This window comes from Pseudonaja textilis, chromosome 7 (genome assembly GCF_049901715.1).
Source record: "Pseudonaja textilis isolate UNSWEBS1 chromosome 7, rPseTex1.2, whole genome shotgun sequence".
Lineage (NCBI taxonomy): Eukaryota > Metazoa > Chordata > Lepidosauria > Squamata > Elapidae > Pseudonaja > Pseudonaja textilis.
Window position 1 is genome coordinate 57,229,453 of NC_141996.1, and position 26,283 is coordinate 57,255,735.

The 26,283-nt window shown below is 35.5% G+C and overlaps 1 protein-coding gene across 28 annotated transcripts in view; it reads left to right on the plus strand.

Moving 5' to 3' along the window:
- Window positions 1–26,283, plus strand: part of CASK (calcium/calmodulin dependent serine protein kinase) — a 263,121-nt gene that overhangs the window by 201,032 nt on the left and 35,806 nt on the right. For 6 of the 28 annotated variants that reach the window (XM_087937711.1, XM_087937716.1, XM_087937713.1 and 3 more), the window contains 4 exons: window positions 2,864–2,887; window positions 16,135–16,203; window positions 17,425–17,460; window positions 23,746–23,942. In XM_087937711.1, coding sequence (XP_087793837.1) covers window positions 2,864–2,887; window positions 16,135–16,203; window positions 17,425–17,460; window positions 23,746–23,942 — 326 coding nt within the window. The remainder of the gene's footprint in view (window positions 1–2,863; window positions 2,888–16,134; window positions 16,204–17,424; window positions 17,461–23,745; window positions 23,943–26,283) is intronic. The other 22 variants (XM_087937715.1, XM_087937720.1, XM_087937723.1 and 19 more) reach the window with 5 other exon arrangements.

The window sequence follows — 26,283 nt, forward strand, 5'->3', positions numbered from 1 at the left end:
GTGATCAATTATTGCAAAATGCTAACAAGTGCTAACTAAAATTATTTTGACCAACAAACCAGATTCTCCATGAAATAGCAAAAGAAAAATGGAAAATGCAAATAATTTTCTTGGAAATGTGATATTACATTTTAGTCATAACCTATTTAAAGTAGCAAATTTGTTTAAAGACATTCATATATATTCATTTTAATTAAATAATTTGCTTGAATACTGAAAATGTTAAGGAATAAAGGTTTGTCCTCAGAAAGAGGTGCATTTAAGTGGGATTTATTTTTAGGATACAGATTCCATCATAAAAAGAACACACATCAGATCCCCATAATTTATTATATAAATTATATTAAATGTTCCAATTGGTTGCCACTTTCTTCTGAATACTTCCTTGCTTACTTGATGATCTTTGGATATTCCTAAGTACAATATTTTTCTGGAAAAAATTAATACAAAAAATACTGTGATTAATTTATGGACCCTGACTTATGGTACACAGTGTGCATATGTACACCTACAAGTGCACATATACAAACAGTGATATTAAAAAAAGGAGTACAGGGCTGTACACAAGACAAGTTTCAATGTCTACTGCCAAGTGGCTTGGAAGAAACATATCTGTTTGCATGTATAATAACAGTAAAAGTGGATATAAATGTAAAGTGTATTGTGTCTGCAGGCTAAAGCAGATATTATAATCCATCAAAAATGATTTGTTCAGTCTTACTTGTATGAACAAATCTTAGTTCTACAAATATTTTCTTTGTGTAGATTACCCTCTCCTAAAATATTGGAGTACAGCTCCCATCATCTCATTTGACTAACAAAATTCATATGCTGTATGGCAGGGGTCCCCAACCCTCAGGTTGCGAAACAGGGCTGCAGAAATGGCAGGCAAGCCATTCCACTTGCACAAGTAGCATGCATGCCCACTGCTTGCACAAATGGAACTGTGCACTTTTGCATACTGCATGCATGGAACTCCACCACCAGTCAGTAAAGCCAGAAATGTTGGGGACTGCTGCTCTGTGGGACTGATGAAAAATGTGCACAGGACACCTGGAAGGACCCAGTTTTGGAAAAATTGAATTAGATGAATCCACTAGGCAAAATTTTCTTAGGTTGCAGGAAGAACCTAATAAGAAAAGCAAGAAGGTGGAAAAGATAGTTATGAGAAATACAGTAAAAGTTGATCTTGCTGACATAGTATATAATATTTCATCCAAGGATACATTAGTTAAAAATGCATATAATCCAGTGGTGGGATTCAAAAAAATTTTACTACCAGTTCTGTGGGAGTAACTTGGTTGGCATGGCCAAGTGATTGGGTAGGCGTGGCTTTCTTTCTTTTTGCAGCTACCCTCCCCCACCTGTTTTCTGGGCCTTCTGGGCCTCAGGCAAGCCTCCTGGAGTGGGTCGTTTTTGCTCCCAGAAGGCTCCCCTGGACTCAGGAAAAAGAAAAGGACCATAGGAGGGGTACACAGCATCCCCCCTCGCTTTGTTTTGGGCCTTCCTGGCCTCAGAAGAGCCTCGGGGGGGGGGGCGTTTTTGTTCCCAGAAGGCTCCCCTGGGGCTCAGGAAGAAAAAAAAGGACCATAGGAGGGGGACACAGCACCCCCCTCACTCCATTTTGGAGGCTTCCTGGCCTCAGAGGAGCCTCTAGGGAGGCGTTTTTGCTCCCAGAAGGCTTCCCTGGGGCTCAGGAAGAGAAATCCTGGCACAGCTGATCGTATGAACAGCTGATTGTTGGGAGGGGGGAAGAAATACCTTAGGGGGTGAGCGCCAGACGGGCAGGGTGAGCGAGCATTGGGTGGGCGGGGCAAGCGAGCCAGTGGCGATTGGGTGATCGGGTTGGGGCCGTGGTCAGCCAGAACTTACTACTGGTTTAGTGACCCATGCCAAATCCTTGCTGCCAGTTCACCGGAATCAGTGCGAACTGGCTGAATACCACCACTGATATAATCCATCAGTAACATTCCTTAATTGTGTGTCCAACAAATATGTTAGAACTATAACTGCCATTATTCTTAACCAGAAGTTTATGGAAGATGTAGCCAAAACATCTGAAGGTAGATTAGGAAAGTTGGCCTGAGTTATTAGTGCTATTTTTTGTCACATTTAAACTTTTGAAAATATTTACAATTTTGGGGTATTCCATATTATTGTATATTCAATGAATGTGTGGCTATTTATTTTATTGTAGGAAGTAAGAATTTACAGATAGTCTTTGACTTATGAACATAATTGACTCCAGATTTGCAGTTGTAAGTCATTCCAATAAATTATCAAGCATCCAAAATGCGATCCTGTGACCATTGTGGGGGGGTGTAGCCATCATAACTTTGAAAGCAGGTCATAATTTTGAATGGTCAATAAACACCTGGTCATAAGTTGAGGACTACCTGTATCTTAACTTTTCCTATTTTGATTAATTAATCCTATTCGGTGGAGCATAGCAAAATCAAATAGCTAAAGATTAGTTTTAAGGAAATCATCATAATATGAAATATTAGAAACAGTTCATAATCTAGTTATGTACAACTTCAAAACCAGCCGTAATAAACTGAAGACATTCAAATTTAAACAAATTTAAATGCAATTATATTTTAAAAATACTCAAATGATGTCTTAAAGTTCTATAATTTCATTACATCTAAATATTAATACTTCATTGGGTAAACTATTTGAAATACCTTTTCCAAAAAGGCAATTAAACCAAATATTTCTGTTACCTCATTACCAATATAAAAGTTTTCAGTTGTTTATTTTTCAGTAGTTTATGTTTAAGAACCTATAGATGTATAAAATATATTTTGTTAGATTTGTTATGCTTAAATTCATTTTAAGAAAGGATGTTTTTCCTACTTAGCAAACACACTGGGAGAAATACTATGTAAGTGACACCATACTTTAAAATATTGCATGCTCAAAGATATCAACTGTTCCTCTGTATAGATTCTGATAAAATACAGTATAGATTTGTAATGCACAGATATATACATTTATATACTTTTCTTTTTTTAAAAAAACTGGAATTCTATAATTTTGAAACAAAGTTGGCTTGCCAGAAGTACATTTAAGTTATTGTGCAATATGGCCTCAAATACAAATGTGCCTACACAAATACGTCTATCTGTTAAAAAGTCATTTTAATGGATAGGGATAGATTAATCTTGTAAAAAAGCTAATCATGGTATTTTTTTAAATTTATTTTACAATTGAAGGTATGAAGATGAATATCTTGATATGTGTTTAAAAGGATAGTAGATGCAAATAGTGACAAATAATTATGCAACAGGGTTTTAATTAGGTAACAGTGTTCTGTGTGCCTTGGCATATAGTCATGCTGGTCAAATGACCAAGGAAATGTATTCAGACAATGCTGGCTCACTTGACTAAGAAATGGAGATGAGCACCACCCCCTAGACCTATGATGGTGAACCTATGGCATGTGTGCCGGAAGTTGCACGCAGAGCCATCTCTCCGGGCATGCCAGCCATCGCCCATTGCTCTTCTGGGTTCTGGCGCACAGATGTGCGCTGGCCAGCTAGTCTTCATATGCATGGGAGCGGCAGAATCCAGAACAGCTCTACTGTGCGCACATGCACGCTGGCCAGCTGGTCCACGCACGCATGCCAGAAACCGGAAGATCAAGTGTGTTGGGGAGCTGCTCTTCCAGTTTCCAGCATTCCCATTGCTGAAAAGGTTTGCCAACACTGTCCTAAAGTCTGAAATGACTGAACAGGACAAAGCTTAACCTTTATCTATTCAAAAAAAGTTATTTTACTATCCCTACTCAAATGCAGACTATACTAAATAGGTACCTGGGTAACTTTCCCAACCACAGGTCTCACAATAATGACAGAAGCAATGAACGTGCAATTTATTTAGATTTTTAAAGAATGCTGTTGGAGTGCTGCAAAAATACATCATACTATCACACACAGTAACTGCCATTTTGGAGTCATTGTATATGTCCTTGACAATATGTGTTGTAGCCCCCCAAAATGGCAGTATTGTATACAAAAAGATATATAAAAGGATCATTCTTAATTCCAACAATTGAATCTTCCAAAATTATTAAAATATATATTAACTCCAAAAGCTTTCATTCAGAGCTTAGGCAGTAAATTGAAGTTGTAAATAAAATCCTTGAATTAAGCATTTTGGAGGTGCATTAATCACAGTTTAGTTTATCTGAGTGCATCAGGAAGATGATAAAATATTTAAGAATAATCAGTATCGAGTAAAAAAAAATCTATACTATTCATAGCAGGTTTTAGATTTGGACAATTCATTTTTTATAAAAAGAGTATTTTTTAAGATTAAGGGAGGGAAGGAGAAGGAAAGAGACAGAAAGAGATGGATTATTTATGTAAAATTGAAAATATGATGTATTATAAAGGAAAATGCATAATAAAAATATTTTTAAATGACCCCAGAATGCTGCAACAGTCATAAATACATGGCAGTGCCTAAATTTTGATCATGTGACCTCAGAGACCCTGTGACAATCACAAGTGTGAAGACAGTCAAAAGTCATTTGAATTATTTTAAGACTGAAAATAATTTATCTGTTTCCTAAACAATTGTTATTAACAAATATAAAAAATGAAGAAAAAGAAAAGGGGAAACACAAAAACATACAAAAGATACATTTGCAGACATACATACAGTATATCAATAAATTGAAGCCATGTTGATACATGATTGGTCTGTATTGATTAATTGTGCATAATGCTAAATTTCTATTTCTAAATATAAGACTTCTGTCTTACATACACAGTATATTCCCAATGCTGAACAATAAGTCATTGGATTATGTATTTATTTTCTCTGTGCCAAAAGTCAGCTCTCAATTGAAATAAATTAAGTTCAGCCAATATCAGTAATTGCTTCTTATCTGAATGAAATATATTTAAATAAAACATTAGTTTCATTGTACTTCTACAATATAAATGGAATATGGTCATTAATGAAATACTTGTTGAAAAGGATGTGATCTAAAAATCTTTGAAATGGGGCGGATTTTAACCTCTCTTGCATTGTTTAAATTTGTTAGAGTTTGCAGCATAAATTCAAGTCGAGAAAGCACACAGATGACTGATACAGCAGGATCATTAGCTTCTTTATAAACATAATAATACGAGTAAAGTCAGGGATGGGATCCGACTGGTATAACTACTGGTTCTGTTGCTTTGCGTCGCGCACATATAATTTACAACCTGCAGAGCTGCCCGGACAGCTGAGCAGTGCTTCGTGCATGTGCGCAGTGGTTGGAAAAACCCTTTTTTCCTGCTTTTTCAACTGCAGCTGTGTCGCGCAAAGCAGCTGCAGTTGAAAAAGCAGGAAATAAAGCACAGGTAAGAGCCTGGGTGGACAGGTGGACCAAAACATCAGCAAACATAGAACTGGTTCTATGCCTGCTGCTCTTCAGAACTACCAGTTCTACAGAGGTGGACAGAAGCGGAAGAATCCCACCCCTGAGTAAAGTTTACAATACCATTTGTAGGTTCTTTCAATGATCATACATGATATTCTTCCGACTAAAATCGGAAATCCGATTTTTTTCTTTTCCGAACATCATCATCATCATCACTATTATTATTATTATTATGCTTTTTTTGCAAAGTTGCCACGGGTCAGTGGAAAAAAGCCAGCCGGTTCTCTCCACTTGCAAGCGTGGGAAGCGCCAGAACTCCGTGTTTTTAAGTGGTGGGGAGGGAGACCCGAACCAAGCCAAGCCGCACAGCTGGGCTGTTTTGAGTTCCATGTTTCCTTTGCAACTTGTAAGCATGGGGGTAATCGGAAGCAGAAAAGTTCTTGCATGGTTTCCAAGGCATCTCCTCTCCTGTTCCTCACCCCCTCTGTTCCCTCTCCCCCTAATTCCTACCTCCCCCCCACCTCCGACTCAATAAGCAGCGCTGTGAGAGAGAGAGAGAGAGAAGAACGGCTCTTGCTTTTTTCTCCAGCCCCGGGCGCTGGGGGGCTTGCAAGGAAGAGAGTGACTCCTGCCTCCCGCTGTCATCATCATCTTCTTCTTTTGGGTGGGTGGGAGAAGGAAGTTGTGTTTCTCAAGGCATGCAAAAAAAGAAAGAAAGAAAAATAAATAAATAAATAAAATGCATGGCCGAATTGTTGGGAGGTAGCTAGAAAGAAGCATAGAGAAGCAATGCTGATCAAAGGAAAGGGAACAAAGAGAAAGTCCAATTAGAGGTGAAGCATTGTGGCTGTTTTTCTGTCTGTTAAGCAGGGTTTGTTTGTTGTTTTTGTTTATTTGTTTTATTTTTTAAATGTGAAATCCTTTGCCCTAGAGCATTCTCATGGTGCTTTTTATTATTATTTTTTGTCAAATAATAAAACTATCATGCAGACTCACCTCGAAAAATCACTTTTGATTACTTTACTCTGCTAAAGCTTCAAGGGGGCATTGCCAATTTAATTCCCACCGGGGCGCTGCGCGGACCGTGGCAGGTGCTTAGGCAACCCCTGCACCTCTGGCTACTTTTCAGATTTTTTTTTCAGAGGGGAATATCATGCCTGTCAATGTAACATAAGCAAAAACACAAGTAGCAGCAGCTCGGAGCAGATATCAGTTTCAGCAAGCAAGCAGGCAAGTTTCTGTTTCAATTCTCAGCAAAGCACACAGAGCCAAACCACACCCAGGCTGTCAGCTCCCATTGGCTGGTCTGTTGCCATGCTTACTCACTTGCTGACTTTGTTAACCATGTCTCTGCCAGTTAATGAATATACTCTGACAAAATTATATTAAATGTTCAAGCAGAAAAAAGGCATGCATACACACACACACACACACAAAATATTTTGAGAAAAAAAATAAAAAGCAAAACAATATGGATGGATGGATGGGGTGGATGGATGGATGGTAGGTAAGCATTCAAAACATAAATCACCAAACTGGTAGTTACACCGGTCGAATCCCATCCCTGGTCCAGTTGCCTCTTGAAAAAGCACTTTTGGGACAATTATGATCTGGATGACTGAGAATCTCCATAGGCATTTTTCTATTACTTAGAAGTAGAAAACAATTTCATGCAATTATGTATATTGTTTTCCAAAATATATAGAATTCTACCTTGGAAACTAGATTGTAAGTATATTTCTGTTACAAATATCTAGTGTTACCAGTTGGTTTAGATGAAAAAGCTAAGAGCAAATACAAATGTTTAAAAATCAATAATGAAAAGTTATATCCAAAGGAACATGCTCACTTTAATACGGTAGAGTAACTTAATTTTAAAATGTAAAAATAATTTTAAACAAGGCCTGATATACCATACTTTATGGTATTGGGTTAAGGATGTATATCATTTGGTTTACTACAGATGTATATAGATTAAAAAGAAATGTTAATGAAACCACATCCAAACTGCTGGACTATTTAAGTAGTAGAAGGAAAGAAAGATGATTCCAACCTGGAAGCTTTCAGACAGGTAGTACAAATTGTCCAGAGTCAATGGCCATGTTAGGCTTTTTAATTATAAACAATTTTTAAATTGCTACATGAACATCGTTATTGTATACCACACCCAATTATTTTGTGTAGGAATCCCTGTGTGATTCTAAAGAATACATTTAACAAAATACTCAATATGGAAATCCACTTAAAATATATGAGGGCATTCAGCTCTTGTAAACTTTTCATGTAGTTATTAAAAGTATTCTTCACACTTAACTTTAATTTGACAATAAAGAAGGATAAAGCAATTCAAAACAGAATTAACATTTGCATTATTTTTCTCATAGTATTGAAGTTATATAACCATAATGGATGGCACATTTCATAAGCAAGGGGTTTTCATTTATATGTAGTAATCAGGTTTCTAGTTCTTTAAAAAAGCCTCTCCTATCAGCCTAAATAATGTGTAAATTCATAGCAGGAGAGGAGATTTTGCAGAAAATCAAATCCTTCTTTGTTTAGATCTTTAAAGTTCAATACTAGCAGGTAATTTGCAACTAGTACAGATCTGGCAATACAATACAGATCTCCCCTGATGTTTCTTTGAAAATTTGTGATGTTTGAAAGACTCTGAAGTACATATAATGGAGGAATGGTTGGTGAAGATAGTAGAATTTGTAGAGATGGCAAAATTGACTTGTTTCATTGGGGCAACTGCCACAGGTTTACAGACCCACCGTAAGTTCCCTGATGTAACTTCAAATGGTAACAGTGAGTAGCCATAACATGAGGACCATCTGTAAGCAGCAAGAGCTAAATTGTTCTGTGGAGTTTATATAGGCAGTACTTTTACTACTCCAAGGCAGCCCAAGATGGTGACAGTGAGCAGCGGCTTTGAGCTTTGCTCTCCTTTGTACTCACTAGTTTTACTCTTTTTAAAATACTCTTTCTACTGAAGAAATGTCTATTGGAGCAAAAGCAGAGTCCCACAGGCAATCAAGATAAAGAGGAACAACAACAAGTTCTGCAATTCACGAGGAGAAATATTGAACCTCACAATAACTGTATTTATATGGGAAGCATAATTAATATCGACCCAGCTGCAACTTCAAGTGGACATCCAGCATTCTTACCAGCTAGCCAACCAACCAACCAACCACCAGATCACCTTGCCCCTGGAAATGCCATACAGGTGCTGACCTGGAATGTGGTTGGTTGGAAAAGGATGGTTGATGGTGGACTAATGAATTTTCTCTCCAGATTTGATGTAATAGCTATTCAGGAAACCTGGTTAACTGAAGTGGACAAACCAGTACAATTGCCAGGCTTTCAGGGATGGGCTTCCCTGGCCCCCAAAACCAAGGGAGACATTCTGGAGGGTTATGCATTCTTATAAAGCAAGAATTGCAATGGCACGGGGAGAAACTATACAACAGAGACAGGTATTCGTATTTCCTAGCTGTTAAATTTTGATATAAAGAGTGAGTTAATGAGAGTGGTAAATGTGCATATCCCCAAACACATCGCGGTATTATAACTCCGAATACTGGATGGGTTTGGAAGTTATCCTAGATGATATATCTGTATTGTAGCCTCAGTCCTTAGTGGTATTTCTAGATTTTTAATGCTAGGTTGGATCCCTCTTTGTAGGAGTTTGCCCAGAAGAAGGGAATCCCAGGGGAGGTTTTTTTTTTAAAACGAATTTTATTAGTTTTTACAAAACAATACACAAACAAACAAAGCATAGAATATAATAACATAAAAGATCTTTTCTAGAAAGACCAATAGAACATCTTATTTAAAAACAAAATAAATCCAAATTATCACATACAGACACAATTTAATATATATATTTACATTATTTGTTCAACTTCATATCTTATCCCAGCTTCTCTTTATTTCTCCCTTTCATTCTATTATTCAAATGATATTTCTTACTAAAAAAAAAATTTTTTTTATTGCTTTTCAAGGACAACACACAAACAAACAAAACATAAAACATTAAAACATAAAACATCTTTTCTGAAAGTTGCTTGATCCCGGGTTAAAACTCTTCGTACAGACACAACTTCAAAAGTCATATTCATTTTATATACCATTCCATATCTTGTTACCATTTTCAATTTTCTATATAGCTTCTTCCCTCTTTTAACTTTCTTAGTTTTATTTTATTTATCTCATCTCAGTTCAAATCATAATACTTGTCATTCTTTGTCTGTTCTATTTCTAGCTATCCATTCATCTTTTCTCTTTAAACAAAACTTCTCCTGTACACTGATTGGAGTATGACGCCTTTAACTCTTTCCCCTAGCTTAATAATACTTAATATAACACATAACTTGTATTGGGATTCTGTTTAGTACATTCTAAAATTACACAATGTATTATATAAGAAAAAAACAACAACGAAGGAACAGATTTATAGGTATATAATGTAGCTAGGACCACTATCAATACCATTAAAAAATTAATCATACATATTAATACTCATTTATATCTTAAGCATTTTATTCTAAAGACACATATAAAAACACAGTCTTATGTACCTTACAGAATCCCTTTTTCAATTAATTTTACCCATTGTCTCTAAATGAATTTTGTTTCTTTAAATCTTGCTTCCCATCATTAAGGCTTCTCATCCCTTCCTTTCTCCCTTGCTTATTCTTCTTACCCTTTTTACCCCTTTGTCTCTCGACCTCCCTTTTCTTCTTCTGCTTTCCCCCTTTCTGTTGTTTTCTAACCTTGTATCCACCTTTCAACTCATTTTTGTCTTTTTTGGTTGTTTTTTCAAGTCTTAAAGCCCCCTTTTTCTTTTCCTCTTTTTCCTCCTCCCCAAATAGAATCACTTGTTCATCAAAGATGGCTTCTTCTTTATCCCAATCATCCTGCTGCGCAGTCAATTTTACATAAGTACATACTGCCATTTCTAGAAATTGAAAAAGAGTGCCCAAAGTATCTTTCCATTCTTGTTCTTCTTTTTTATATTTTTGATATTCAATTTTTAATTCATCCACAGATAATGCCATTATAAAGAGAAAAAATTTTTTCCCAAAACAACCACCCAAGCGCTTTTGATCAAGAATAATTCCCAAAGGTTCCAAAGTCACCAAACAATCCAAATAAACTATTTCTTTTAGCACTTTTTTCTTTCTTCCATTTCTTTTTCTGGGGTTGCTGTTTAATCACAAAGTTCCAATTAAGATATATCTTTTTGAAGTCTTATTAATGTTCAAATAGCTCTTTAAAATTCTAGGCAGTCTCCTCCTTGTTTTCAAATTCTACTCCAATTTTTTTCCTCTCCCTTCCCACTTACAGCAAAAAAGATTTTTCTTTAAATATTCAGAAATCCACATCCCTTTAGCATTAGCATAGCCTTTAGCATTTAGCATACCTCCAATGCGGGTTTTCTGATTTCTCATAAAGTTCTATCGCTGTTACGTTTGGAAGGAGACTGAAAAGAAAAAAAGTTTTCCCTTTAATTTCCATTCGCCGCATAGCATAGTCTGGGAATGGTGTATCTTTAGTAAGTTTTAAATTCCAGGGTACTTTCACTGTTACTTTGTTCCGGTCAGCAAAGATCACTTTCATTTCTTCACAGCTTCTCCTGCACTTTCTTTTTCCGGCTGAGCTCTTCTATGTGGCAGCCATTGCTGACCGCCGCTCAGCTGCCTTTGGAAAAGGGGGTTTAGCCGGCTAGGGAAGAGAAGTGCAATGTCTCTCGACCCTGCCAGAGCCCCCCTGTCTTCACCACCTTCTACGGAGGTGGCTTAGCCACGAAGCCGGATGGCTCAGGGCACTCGGGCAGTGAACACAGGCAGAAACCGCGTACAGTCGCGGATTCCTGCCTGCTCCAAAGCGCTGCAGACCGGAAATCCCCAGGGGAGGTTTTTGATAACCATCCTCAATGGCTCTCAAGAGACCGCAGAAGTAATGCTGCTGGCCTGCTCCCAGTCTCCTTAATGTTTAAGGGTAATCTTCAAATTCTGGGAGGTAGGGATAAGAATTACAAATATCCTTACACATACCACTCGGCCCATTCAAGCAGTGTACTGGATCTCTTGTGTGTCTAGAGATAAAGTCGACCTCTTCTCAGAGGTCATGGTACACTTTAGCAATGATAGAGATAATCAGCCTGTAAGCGTGACATTGCAAGGCAGCTCAGATTTAAGACCATATAACATGGCTGACAGATGGCTCACCAAAAAGGTAGAAGTGACCCAAAATAAAAGATTAATTTGGGCCAAAGTTGATACTAAGGCAATATCAGACTGCCTTAAAGCAGAGAATGCTGCCACCTGGCTAGAACAATCCAGTCATCTGCTACTCACTGACTGTCAGCCTTCAACACATTATCTAATCTCTCTAATATCCTGAAGAAACACCTAACAACTAAACCTGCTACAAAAAGAGCCCAAGTGGGTAAACCCCATTGGTTTGATCCTGAATGCAAGCGGCTGAAAAAGAAATTGAAGGCAGCCATGAGGCTCACCTAGAGAAATCCTACTGCTCATATACAAGCTGAGATGTTGCACACAAGAAGGTAATATAAAAAAATTACAAAATTAAAGAAAACAAGTTTTGCCATTTCAATCTGGTCAGAACTCGAATTAGCTGCCAAAAGTCATAATTCAATAATATTTTGGCACTCTATAGCAGGTGTCCTAAAGGAACAGAGATTTACATCTGATATACCAATCTCTGCTGAGGACTTGTTTCATTGGGGAAAAGATTACTACCTTTGTTAGTGAATGGAAACCTTTATTGACTTTTTGCTAAAAATAAAATAAATGTGTGATTTATGAGTTTGATGATTAAAAAGAATAGAATATGAAAGAAGGGAGACATACATTTAAAGAGAAGATGAAAAAATAAATGCATTTACAATTGCTTTAAAGTAAATCAGAGGCTGCTCTTTTATCTTTCTTTTTCTTTTTTCTTTTTTTCTTGTTTATCACTTCAGTTTTTTTCCTTTTTTTAATTCTGCCTTTACTATTTTCAAGTAATGCAGAGATACATAATATTATTTCCTATTTTCCCCACAACAATAATCCTTTGGCTGAGAGAGCGTGGCTGGCCCAAAATTACCCAGCTGCACCAAACTGGCTCTCAAATTTGCATCATTTTTGTTTCAGTTTTAAAAAACTATAATAATAGCTACTTTTTAAAAAAAATAAAATTTATGATATTTAATAATTGCTTTTATTTATTTCAGGTGTTTAGGAATAAACCCAGGGGTGGGATTCAAATGTTTTAACAACTGGTTCTGTGGGCATGGCTTAGTTGGTGGGCATGGTTTGGTGGTGATTTTATTGGCTGGGTGTGGCCAACTCAATATCACTCACATCGAGATATACATCTCCTCACCTGACCTCTCATGACTGTGGGGACGCTGCAACAGTTGTAAGTTGAAAAATGGTCATAAGTCACTTTTTTTCAGTGCCACTGTAACTTTGAACAGTCACTCCACACAAGCAAAGTACCAGTAAAGGAAGGAAAAAAACTCTAGAGAAGTTCCAGAGACAGGAAATCTAGTCCTGTCAAGAATGTAATAAGGGTTAATGGAGAGGCAGTTTTTGTAAGCAACACCAGAATGTTTCCTTCCTGCCTTCCTTACAGGATTCGGCCAGTAATTTCTTCTAACAACCAGTTCTCCGAACTGCTTAGAATGCAACCGGTTCTAGCAATTAGGTGCGAACTGGTAGAATCCCACCCCTGGTTACACCAAGGAAATGTTCTTATTTTGTAAATGTAATATAGGTAGTCTCCAACTTACAACAGTTTATTTAGTAACCATTCAAAGCAGGAAACCGATTCAAATTTTGTAACAACCAGTTCTGTTGGCACGGCTCGGTAGCCATGGTCATGTGACTGGATGGGCGCGGCTTTTTGCAGCATCCCCCTCCCCCAATTTTTTTGCCCTTCTGGGCCTCAGGGAAGCCTCCTGGGGGGACATTTTTGTTTCAAGAAGGCTTCCCTGAGGCTCAGGAAGAGAAAAAATGGAGCCTAGAGTGGGGGCACAGCACCTCCCTGCGCTCCATTTTGGGGCCTCCAGGGCCTCAGAGAAGTCTCTGAAGCATTTTTTCTCCCAGGAAGCTTCCCTGGGGCCTAGGAAGGGGGAAAAAATGGATGGGGATGGGGTGTATATGCTGTACACTGCCTCCATTTTTTGCCTTCCTGGGCCTCAGGGAAGCCTCCTGGGAGAAGCAGTAAGTAAGTGAGGGGAATCCCAGCACAGCTGCTATAGGAACAGCTGATCATCGGGAGGGGGGCAGAAATACCTTAAGGAGTAGAATGCAGGGAATGGAAGAACGAAGTCAGGGATGTTGGGCTTGCGCGCAATATTGTGCATGTGCAATGAGTACTGACTGGGCAGGGAGGTGCAGGCAGAGAAGTGGGGCCAGCCAGGGGCATGATTTGCTGGTTCTCCGAACTGCACAGAATCATAGCAACCAGTTCTATAGAACTGGTCCGAACCGGTAGAATCCCCCCCCCCGGTTCAAAGTCACAACAGCACTGAAAAAGTGACAAGTGATTTTTTCACACGACCATTGCAGCATCCCCATGGTCACATGATCAAAATTCAGAACCTTGGCAACTTATTCATATTTATGATTTTTGCAGTGTCTTGGGGTCATGTGATCTTCTTTGTAACCTTCTGATCAGCAAAGTCAATGGGGAATCCATATTCATTTAAAAACCATGTTATTAATTTAACAACTGAAGTTATTCACTTAACAATTGTGGCAAGAAAGGTCATAAAATGGGACTGAATTTATTTAACAGCTGTCTCATTTAGCAACAGAAATTTTGGGCTCCATTATGATCATAGTTTGAGGACTACCTGTATATCTTTTCAAAGCTGGAAAATTGATATAATTAGATAATTAAAAATACATTGAACTTTTGTGGAAAAATATTGTAAAAATGATTAATAATTCAAGAAGGTTATATAGGTATTTCTATGTTAATAATATTATTAACCATAACTCCATTGCATTTCTTGCGTTGAAGATTGCAAGTTATATTTGAAGATACCAAGATGGAAGTATAATTTCAATCATTGTTTACATGATAAATTTACCCTCTTGCATAGTCCTATATTTGGGTTGTCGGGAGGGTAGAGGGTGATACAGATACTGTGGGTTACTTTATTTCCAATAACTTTGGAATATCTAAATTTGTGAAAAGTTTTTTTGATTTCACACTTTGGCCCATATGAAGTGACTAAAACTCCTAAGTAAATATCAATATTGGAATTATCTTGAAAAGTTCTAAATCTACGTTATTTTTATAAACAATTAAAGACAACCACTAAGCTGGATATTGATCATTTGCAAGAACTCTGAAATAAAACATCAGAATAACCCTTATTAACAAATCAACTGCTATGGGTCATTAATAATTATCATTTTAATCTTATTGAGCCTTAATAATAAAATAACATTGCTATGTTTATTACCATCTTAAGATAAAACTGAACCAATATGATTCAGCAAAAGATTCTTCTTTATGTTTAGCTAAACTTAATCCCTTATGTAATAATTACGTTACAAAATGTAAAACAGATGAGACACTACTCAAATTATTTGAAATTATACTATTACTACTAAAATTGTGTTTAATTTCTTTAAGCTTGTTAGTGTCAAGTTAAAAAGAGCAATATTATTTAAAAAATGAATATCAGGTTTAATTCTATAACCAAAAATACGGTATCTAACACTACAAGATGAATTACAGATCTATCAGATTTGGACAGCAATAAAATACATTGTAATTCGATGTTAGAAATACAGAGCAACTCCAGATTTACAATTACAGATCACCAGTATATCTTTACTTTCTATATATGAGCTGGCTATCAAATTTATTAAAGCATTTCTTAATAAATTTAATAGCTAGCTCATATATAGAAAGTGAAGACAAATTAGATCGCTTAATTTTCTTTCTGTAATACAAAAAGGTTCTTGCTTCCTTTTTTGCTTTTTCCTCATTTTTCTTTGTCTATTTTCCCTTTGGTATATTAAAGGAATACAAATAAACTTTTAAAATAGTACTAATTTCAAATATTGCAGTGCAAAATTATTGGTTCTATATTCTTTATTTTTCATAATGCAAATTATTTGCTCTAAAAGTATTGAAGTGAAGCTAATAGTTTCTTATGAAGATACATATAGTTTTGTGTATGTGTGTATTTGTATGTATTGTATGTATAACAAAGCCATAGAAGTATTTAAAAAATTATATCATTAGTACTATTTTTGAAAAAAATATACTACTTTCCCACAATCAAATCTTGAAATGCTAACTTAGTTCACATAATATTTCTGGAAAAGATATATCCTAGGAATAAATGAAATTGTCTTTAACTGAGGCATCTAAAGCCCATAATGTTTGAATGTGGTTTAACAAAGCTGATTTTACATTTGATAATTAGGCCAACGAGACCTTTCTATTTTTCTTCATTACATAATCACTTCAGAAGAGATGATCATCAAAATGAAATGTTTCTGCTACTAAGAGAAAACAGAGCTAATAAATAAGCAGTTTCACTGACACTGCAAATTATGTAAAAATAGACTTCTTAAGAGTATTGTGCAAGTTAAAATATGATTATTTCTTAAGAAGAATAAGGCAAAAGTGGTTTTAAACCTATCAATATTTGTTTATTAAAATATATCTGTGCAGTGTTGTGTGATAATGAACCTTGTGTCTTATTTCAGAGAGATTCCCCCTCTACATCCAGACAGTCCCCAGCTAATGGCCATAGCAGCATTAACAATTCTATTTCGGTAAGACCTCCAGTTCTAGACAGAGAGTATTACAGTGTTGTTGGTGCTTATGTACCATTCTTTTTATATGTTCAATCAAAAATTGTGTTCTATTAATAAAATGAAGAATACTTAGAATTCCCTATTTTTTCTTATTCAGTGGTTTATTCAGTAATATAATTTTCTAATCAAAATCCCTTTAATGAGTTGTATTCAACCATCAGGCAAAAGTTTTAATCATCTTGAAATATGCTTGTTATTTTTATCCTGATTAGCTCAAAGTTAAGCAAAAAGAATAATTTCCATTTTGAACTTTTGTTTGTGTTTTTAAGCAAAACGTGTAAAACAGATATTTGTGGCTTTCAAGATCTAGGCCTCATCATCATTATTACTATTGTTATTATTAAAGTTCTCTAGATTACCACATTGGTTTCCGCTATCTGAGTTAACGAATTGGTGTGTCACCTGCTATTGTGGTATGTGCACATATTTTGTGAAATATGAGCCTTGCCTGAATATGAAAAGCGAAAGAAACTGTCTTTAAACTGCATTTATAAGCAAGCTATTAACATCACATCTTTAACACAAAGTGCTGTTCTTTTTACCATATATATGTTCAGGCAAAAAGATATTAGTAAACATTGTTGATATTGCTGCTGTTTCCTTTTTCTTTTTCTGTGAACACACATGGTAAAAACTTAAAAATATCTGTAGAAAAATGTTGCTTCAAAAATTTCTTTGTATTTCTCTTGTCAACACTTAACTAAATATTCTTAAAACTTCTGGAGAAGTTCAAAAACTGTTCAAAATATTGCAATTACTTTTTGATTTAAAAAAAAACCTGATTAAATACTAAAATGAATACAATTAGAAATATATATTTAGTCCTGTAATCTTATGTAATACCATTAAAACAAGATTTTAAATAAATATATTAGCTTCAATTTGTAATTACAATATTGATCAATATGAATGCCCCATCAGGAATACAGTTTGAATAGTAAAATTACTTTCCCTTGTTTAAGGAATTTTTGTGTTGAAGATGATGAATTCTTTATTAAAAGCACACTTTCTGTCTGCTTAAATTTTATCTGCTTCAGCTTGCTGCTAAACAATCTGAGTTTGACATTTTCTGAAGATGATTATTGTTAATACCTCTAAAATAGCTTTGACATTAAAACTGTTACCTATTTTCAAAGTAAGATGAAAAATTATTATTCCTGGGTTGACTTTATTCTGCAGGACTTGCCATCAACCACACAACCAAAAGGACGACAGGTATAACTTAGTTGCTTCATACCATTTTCTCCTTACCATCTCAATTTTTTTATTTCATTATATGCTGATTCAGATTTTACAGCTTTTATCATTTTGTATTTTATTCACATGGCTGATCAATACACGTACTATTTATCATGTGGTACTCCTATGAGACTAATTTGTTTTTTCTTACTAACAGCTTCTCCATTCACTTTCATGTTGTCTGTCAGCTCCAGCATTCTCATCAGATTTCATTTGATTTGATTTGATTATTTTGATTTGCTATTTTGTCATGTTATTCGTATGCATTAGATCTTATCCAATCATGTATTGTGGATATATTTGTCTTAATAAACCTATAATATATATAATTGTTGCTTTCTAGTAGCTTTATTGCCCTTTATTGAGAGCAGGATGGCTCTTCAAATAAGATAATAAACAATGAATTCTGACTTTTTATAAATGATCAGGCTGAAAGTGCAAATGTTGTATAATTAAATGTATTAAATTTAATTAATTACAAAACTTAAAAAGAACAGGAAAGCAGCCTTTTTTAAATTAAAGAGTTGTGGGGATTCTCGTTTAGCACTGTTGCTGTTGAAAATTGTTTTCACATAAACACAGAGGCTGGAGAAATACTTTGGTTTTTATTTCTTGCAGAAGTAAAAGCAAGTAGGGAGGCACATCCAGCTGCTACTCTTTATTTATTATTGGACTCCTGTAAGAGTTTTTTTTAAATTAGGGGTTTTTTTGTTTTAATAAAATAAAAGCAATCATCCATTATTGTTGTAAGTATCTTTAACTCAGATATACACTGATGCTATAATGTAAAATTGCAAATTTAAAAAATAAACAGTGGAAATCAAAACCCTTTATGTCAGTTGGTTCAATGGATTTTCTATCTGCCCCACTGTAAGGGCCAGATTCTCTCCCTTTCAGACGATAAGAATGAACTTTTGAAAACTGGGCATTTCAAAAGGAATTCTTTATTGAAAAGGAAGACAGCAAGTCAAATTCAATGCAGGGTCTGATATCCCTCCAGGCATGCAGCTTACATAAAGGGAGTTAGAACCCTCCCCTTAGTCCGGTGTGGATTTCGTCAATACAAAGAAAGAAGCAACATGTTAATTCCCCCCCCCCCATTTTTTTTTTCCTGGGAACATGGTTGAGAAGAGATTCTCAGGAAGTTTCTTTTGGAGCTGGAATTTTTATGGCCCCTTCTCTTCTTGCTATCTCTCCTAGAGGTGACAAGTTTCCAGGCATCTGGGCTCTAGTCCAGCGGTCACCAACTGGTGGGCCGCAGCCCACTGGTGGGCCATGAGAAAATTTTGGTGGGCCGCAGAGAAATCTCACCCCCAGAGCATCTCCCCAAAGCAATTAATCCAGGCTGCGCAGAAACACAAGGCTGAGCTGCCCACATGGCCCACGGAAACCCTCCCCGCCCACTCACTCCTTACCCAGTAAACTTGCCTGCTAAATGGCTATTTTTCCTTTTTCTGACCATCATCTGTTCTGCTGTGCCAGGAGATTTAGATTAGCTAGGAAGCAGGAAATGGTTGGATTTCTTGCTTTCTAGCTAGTCTTTAGATCTTCGGCTCAGCACAGCCGAACCTCCCTTAGGACTGGAGGTTTGCTTGCAAGCAGATTCAGTGCAGACTCACAGCAAGCAAATTTGAGAGACTGAGCTAGCTGATGGCAGACAGATAGATCACTGATTGATTCTGTGAGCAACTCAATCTGCCTGCTTTGCCTGATTTTGGGTAAAAGTTGCTCTTTTTTATAAAAAATTCAATATTTATATAAATATTTATAATATTTAAATACAAGCCATGCCCAGCCAGTCACATGACCACCAAGACACACCCACAAATTAGGCCACACCCACAGAACCAGTTAGTGGTCCCTGGGATCTAAAATTATGAGTTTGGTGGTCCCTGAGGTCCAAAAGGTTGGCGACCCCTGCTCTACTCCCCAGTTGTAAATCCTGTACAGGTTATACAAATTCAATACAAGAATTAGGATATTCAAGTTACATCAAAAAGGATTACTTGTACCAGCCCACCCCCCCATTCTTCTTCCCTTGAAGAATGGCAGTTACACAGATCTGACACCCACCTTTCTCCAACTAAGGATTCCCTAGAGCTTTCCCCAGATTTTTCAAAAGATCTGAAACTTAACTACAAACAGAAGGTTTGTTTGTATTTTTTTAAAAAAACCAGTTACAGCCATATCTTCTTTATATTTGTACAAACAAAGGGCCTCTCTAGATTTCAGATTTTCTTGAATATGTGTGATATGACAGATAAAAATGTATGAAAAACTCTTAATTGGGTGTATCTTAATACAAAAATTACATATTTTATCTGTAACTCTAAAACTTTGTTCAAATTAAGTTACAGAGATAAAATTGCTTTTTATCGTGAAGAATATTAAGTGAGTTATCTTTCTTGTTTTAAATCATGACCTTGGATTTTATAAATAACACCAAGTTAGGTTTCCTTGAAAATGCAATAAAACACAAGCCCAGCCAACACAGAAAAAGCAAAGTATGTGAATCTATATCTTCTCATGTCTGTTCATAGAACAGTAATCATTCTAAAACATCATTTAACATTATATGCCTTGATGGAATGAATTTAGTTCATACAATAATAATAAAAATATGAAATGTTTCATATATTATTACTAAGCAAAATAAATATATCCCCCCAAAATAAACAAATGTAAATGATTCTCTAGTGAAAAAAGATTCATGTGGCATTTCAAATACTTTAGTTTTGCTTTTATTTTCCTTCCAAGATATTTGTTCAACTTCCAAGACTTGTCAAAAGCCATGATAATTCCTAGATACCTCCAAATATTAAATATCAATTTAATGTAATATAAATTAAATAAAATATTAATTTTCAAAAAGCTAATCCTGCTTAGCTTTTTGAGATTACACAAGGTCAGTACAGCGATATACATTTTTAAAAAATCATTTATTCTGAGAGATTATACAGTTACCAAGTAATACCGTGTATGGGTTGTGAGCTGGGTCTTAAAAAATGTTATTAATAACTGAATAGATGTAGTTTAAAATGAAGCAAGTATAAATTATCCCAAGGATGATAATTCATAAAATTGAACCCAAGCTTCTCATTATAATGATTAATTGAAGATATACCTTATTTCTCTTACTAGTTGAGATTTTTTTAAAAATAAATTTTATTTGGGTTTTCACAAAACATAATACAAATAAAACATCTTTTTTTGAGAATAGCATGATCCTGGGTTATCACTTCTCCATACAGACACAAACTCAATTTCATATTCGTCTTTATGTTCTATTCCATATCTGATTACTATTTTTACATTTTCTCCATAATTTTCTCCCCCCTTAGTTTTTTCAACTTTGTTTTTAATTATCTCATACCTATCTAAATTCAATTATATATCTTTTTCTAAGTTTCAATGTCTTTCTAATCATTATATTTATACTTTTGTCTGTCCTATTTCAATTTCATATTTTCTTTTCTCATTAAACAAGTTTTCCCCTGTAGTTACTAATTGGAGTATGACACCTTTGTATCTTTTAATTTGTCCATTCAGCTCTTATTTAAACTTCAATTTATGCCTTTACAATTTATAACATTCAATATAACACATAACTTCCAATCGAATTCTGCTTGGTACATTCTTAAAATGCACACTATGTTCTTAAAGAGAAAATATATACAGTATATAACAATAGTAAATAAAACATCAATTTCAGTTCAGCTCTATCATTAATGTTAGTTACAATCTTTAACATTTCTTTTCAATTGAATATCATACTTCCTTAGGAACACTTATAATATTTCCATAATTTTTTCCCATATTTCTTTCATATTTCTCTTCACTTAAGTTTTTATAAATCATTAATAATAATTAAAATGTTCCCATCCTTTCAATTTCATTCTCTCTTTCTTATTTATTAACAAACATTCCATTACATTACAGTAAGTATTTTATCTATAATTTTAATCACACTTGTTTCATATTTTCTAAGTTTATTTCTTTTCTAATACAATAATACTATCCTATGTACCCTTGCAGAATTCCTCTTTCAATTAAATTTCACCCATTATCTCTATGTCTTCTAAATAGGCTTATACCTTTAATCCTTGTACGTTTTCCCTGTTTCTCTATATCTTGTTTCTGTCCTTTATAACTTCTTTTCCTTTCCTTCTTCCCCTTTTTCTTCTCCTTCCCCCTTTTGACCCCTTGTCTCTCTTCTGTTTCTTTCTAGTATTGTAATTACTTTTCAAACTGTTCTTTTGGGGTGGGGGGGGTTGTTTCTTCAAATCTTAAACTTTTTACTCTCTTTCCCCCCTTTCCTTTTTTTCCCCACTTAAAATTACTTGGTCATTAAAGATGGCTTCTTCTTTGTCCTGCCCTTCTTGTTCTGCAAGTATTTCTTGTTGTTTCTCATAGTTCCAGATTTCCATTTCTAAAAATTGAAATATGAAGCCAAAAAAGCCTCTTCCTTCTTGTGCATCTTCTTTCTGTTTTTTAAGTTCCATTTTCAGTTCTTCCAAGAGTGATGCCATTTTAAACACTTTTAAACCACCCAATTGATTTTAGTCATTTAAATCCAATAACCCAAAATCCCAAAATCACCAAGCAATCCAAATAATCCAAAGCTGTTTCTTCTTGCTTCTTTTTTCCACTTTCTCTTCCTGAGGTTCTATTGTTACAACGTTTCAGTTAGAATGTATCTTTTAGGAATTTTGTTGAAGTTTTGCTGTAAATTCCTTTTACTTCCAGGCAGTCTCCTCCATTTTTCCAGATCCCGCCCTTTTATTTTTTCCTTTTCTCTCCTTCTTTTAAAGGTTTTTGAATATCCCAAAGTCTTTGTTATCCCTTTGACATTTTATTTTCAGCTTGAATGCCTATTGATGTCAAAGTGGATTTTTGTCAGTTACTTACTTAAATCTCTTAGCTGTCAATATGAGGAAGGAAAGAAAAAAAAAAGCCAAATCCTTTCCCTTCCCTCACTCCTTTGCCACTTCAAAATCTTCTTTGGGAACAATGTTATTCTTAATAGTTCAAATTCCAGGGTACCTTATGTTATTGCTTTTTCAGTTCAACCCAGTCAACCAAAACTTTCTCTTCTTCCTCCTGCACATTCTTTTCCGGTCGAGTTCTTCTTTGAGGTGGCCATTTCTGACTACTGCTACAACTGTCTTCAGGAAAGGGAGTAATGGCCAACTGGGGAGGAGAGATGTGGATCTCCTTGACCCTGCTGGCGGTCTCCCCCCTCTTCACCATCTCTACGGGATGGATTAGCCCCAAATCCAGCCGGCTTCGTGAGCTCCAGCAGTGAGCACAGATCTAAACCGCGCATGATCGTGGATTTCGGGCCGTCACCAAAACTCAAACCGGAAGTCCTACTAGTTGAGATTAAGCAACAATTTGACAGCTACTTTTTACTAACCAGATGTAATTCAACATTTGCTGTCCTGGCATGAGATTATATATATAATATAGATATATATAGATGTGTGTGTGTGTGTATATATGTCAATATATTTGGCCAAACCACTTCTTACAGTTAGAGTCATACTCCTACAATCCTACACTTGCTTTTTGTAAGCAAAAGATCACTCCTAATTGTTCATATGAACATAATTCTTATAGAATTAGTACAAATTATTCTATAATACTTTAATTGTACTTTTCTATTATTCCTGTATTTTGGTTAATTTCTCCATTTTTATAAATGAGGCACTGAGGTGAAACACTAATGTGACCAATAAAATTACATTTAATGTGTAGTTTTAAATATTTTTATTCATATTTAGCATTATGTTCCAAAAAACTGCAGTGTAATTGCTAATCTAAATAATTTTTAGATCTTGGTTTATGTGAAATTGTCCACTTGGTTGAATTCAGTGTGGAAATGTGTGAGATTTATTAGTGGATGAATAGAAGTTAGCTCAGACAACAGATCTCTCTGCTTCTTTCTTCCTGCATTTCTCCCCCAAAGCTTCATGTAGATTATTGTGAAAACCGCTCAAAATACTGCAATTCTGCTTTTTAGATCTATAACTGGGGAAGACAAGATTTTCCTGAAATGTGACAGAATATTGGTTAAATATATGATTTCAACTATAGCCACACATCTCTCTCGGACAATGTCCCAAATATTCTGCAATTCTATTTTAAAGGCTGCTTATAAAAGAAAACCAAAGGAAAACTTAAATCTATACATGGATGCTATTACATCTAAAATTCTAACATATTAACTTTATACTTTCTGTCTCTTAATATTGTTTTTAGATATATGTAAGAGCACAATTTGAATATGATCCATCAAAGGATGATCTTATTCCCTGCAAGGAAGCTGGCATCAGATTTAGAGTTGGCGATATTATCCAGATTATTAGCAAAGATGATCACAATTGGTGGCAGGGTAAACTCGAGAATTCAAAAAATGGAACTGCAGGCCTCATTCCTTCTCCTGAGCTTCAGGAATGGTATGTTATTTGGCAATTGATAAAGATGAAAATAGTTTTCTTAAATTTTTAATAATTGAATTTGTCAGTATTTCATATTTTAAGCATTTGTGTTGTTGGTTGATAAAAAGAATGCTTGAATTAGGTAACTTGATTGGCTAGACTATTACTGAAAACACATAAGATATTTGCAATTGTATAAAGTAGTATGAAGTATTCATTAGGTCACTTGCTACAGAAATTTAGCTGACAGTTTCCCTAAGTAAAAAATTATATTTATCCTGATAAGAAGAGGTAGAGACAGATACTTGAAAACTTCTATGTAAATAAAGAAAAAAATTATCAGCTTTATCAAAAGTTATCTAAAACAATAAGGAAGCAAGAAAATGATCCTGCTATTGTTGTTCCATAACCCAGTTGATAAGATTTTTTAAATCTAATTTTTCACAAAATCCAATATGAACACCACATTGATTCAGGATAGAATGTACTGTTAGATCTCACTTCAAAGATAATTGGGATTGGCAATTCATCAATAAGCAATGCAGTCTTAAAATGTGATATTACATGAGTGCATTGATTTAAACAGCAGTTGTGGCAGTTCCAATTGCCATCATTAGGTGAATCCTAATTGTAATAACTGTAAGCTAATTGCCAGGTGCCTGAATTGCAACCAAGTGACCAGGTGGAATTCTACCGGTTTGGACCGGTTCTATAGAATCGGTTGTTATGATTCTGCACAGTTCGGAGAACCGGCAAATCGTGCCCCTGGCTGGCCCCTCCCCTCTCCGCCCAGTCAGTCCTTATCGCAAATGCGCAACATCGCGTGCATGCCCAACATCACTGACTGAGTTCTTCCCTGCCCAGTCACTCCTTAAGGTATTTCCTTTTATTTTTTCGCTCCCGATGATCAGTTGTTCCTATGATCAGCTATGCCAGGATTCCTCTCACTTACTTACTGCTTTGCCCAGGAAACTTCCCTAAGGCCCCAAAATGGAGTGTGGGGGGGTGCCCCCCATGCTCCATTTCTTTTTCCTTTCTGAGCCCCAGGGAAGCCTTTTGGGAGCAAAAACGCCCCCTCAGGAGGCTTCCCTGAGGCCCAGAAGGCTGAAAAAAACGGGGGTGCTGCAAAAAAAAGAAGCCATGCCCACCCAGTCACATGGCCATGCCCACCTAGCCATGCCCACAGAAACAGTTGTTACAAAATTTGAATCCCACTCCTGCATGTAACTATAGATGGCAACTAAGAGGATTGTCTATTAGTGTTCTTATTCAGTGCTGTTGTAACTTTGAACAGTCGCTAAACAAGGATTGCCTGTATATGACATTGTAACTGCCATCTGCAAGTGTGCTAACTTCCTTTAGTTTAACTACTATTCCTGAAACAGCTCCAGACTCACAAAATACACTGACAATACCCATAGAATGTCTTTCTTAATGTTGGTGAATTTTTATTTGCACTATTTCCATTCATGTCTTAACATCCAACATTAAAAAAGATAAAAATGGTTGAAATAAAAGTGATGAGAATATTTCTGCTGGATACTATCATAGTAAAAGTAGCCAGTTCATTATAGTTGAAAAATATTCTTCCTATCCCCAACTTGATTTGCTAAGGTAGGTTATAAAGTATTATAAGTATTATTAAGTGAGAGAAAAGTGGTAAACTGTTCCAGACAACAAGTTATTTTTTATGCAAAAAGTTTCATCATATGGCATTTGTTTCATTGCAATCACAATCATTAAAACGGACTTTAAAGAAGTTAATTGCTTTTAATTTGGCCTGAAATATACAGTTCTTGTATTTTAGTTTCCTTTCTTAATTCAGAGCCTACACTATATTGAGGTGTAATATCTTACAAAGGTCAATTAATAGGATGTTGCCACAATATCAGTAGCTAAAGACATTTTTAAATTTTGTTCTCTGTAGAAAGAAAAACCCAATGATTACTTAGGTTTGTATTAAACAGATTGTCTGCAACACAATAATTCCCTTACTATCTTGGCAAACTGAAATGAATCCACTAACTCTAAAGAGGCAATAAACTATCTTATCAGTTAATTTCTGTAATTTGTTTATATATTATTTTTTTTGAGAATTGAATATCTTCCCACTTGTTACCCTCACAACATAATCCCATGCCTCAATAAATGAGAGTAAAATGGGTTTATTTGGGTAATACTTATATTATGCTGGCCCACCTAGCAATTCAAAAGCATGCAGATGTGAGTAAATAAATAGGTACTACTTCAGTGGGAAGATAACAGTATTTCATGTTTCACCACATGCTCTGCATTGTGGTGTAATGTCATGCTGGCCACATGACCATGGAATGTCTTTGGACAACACTGGCTCCCTTAG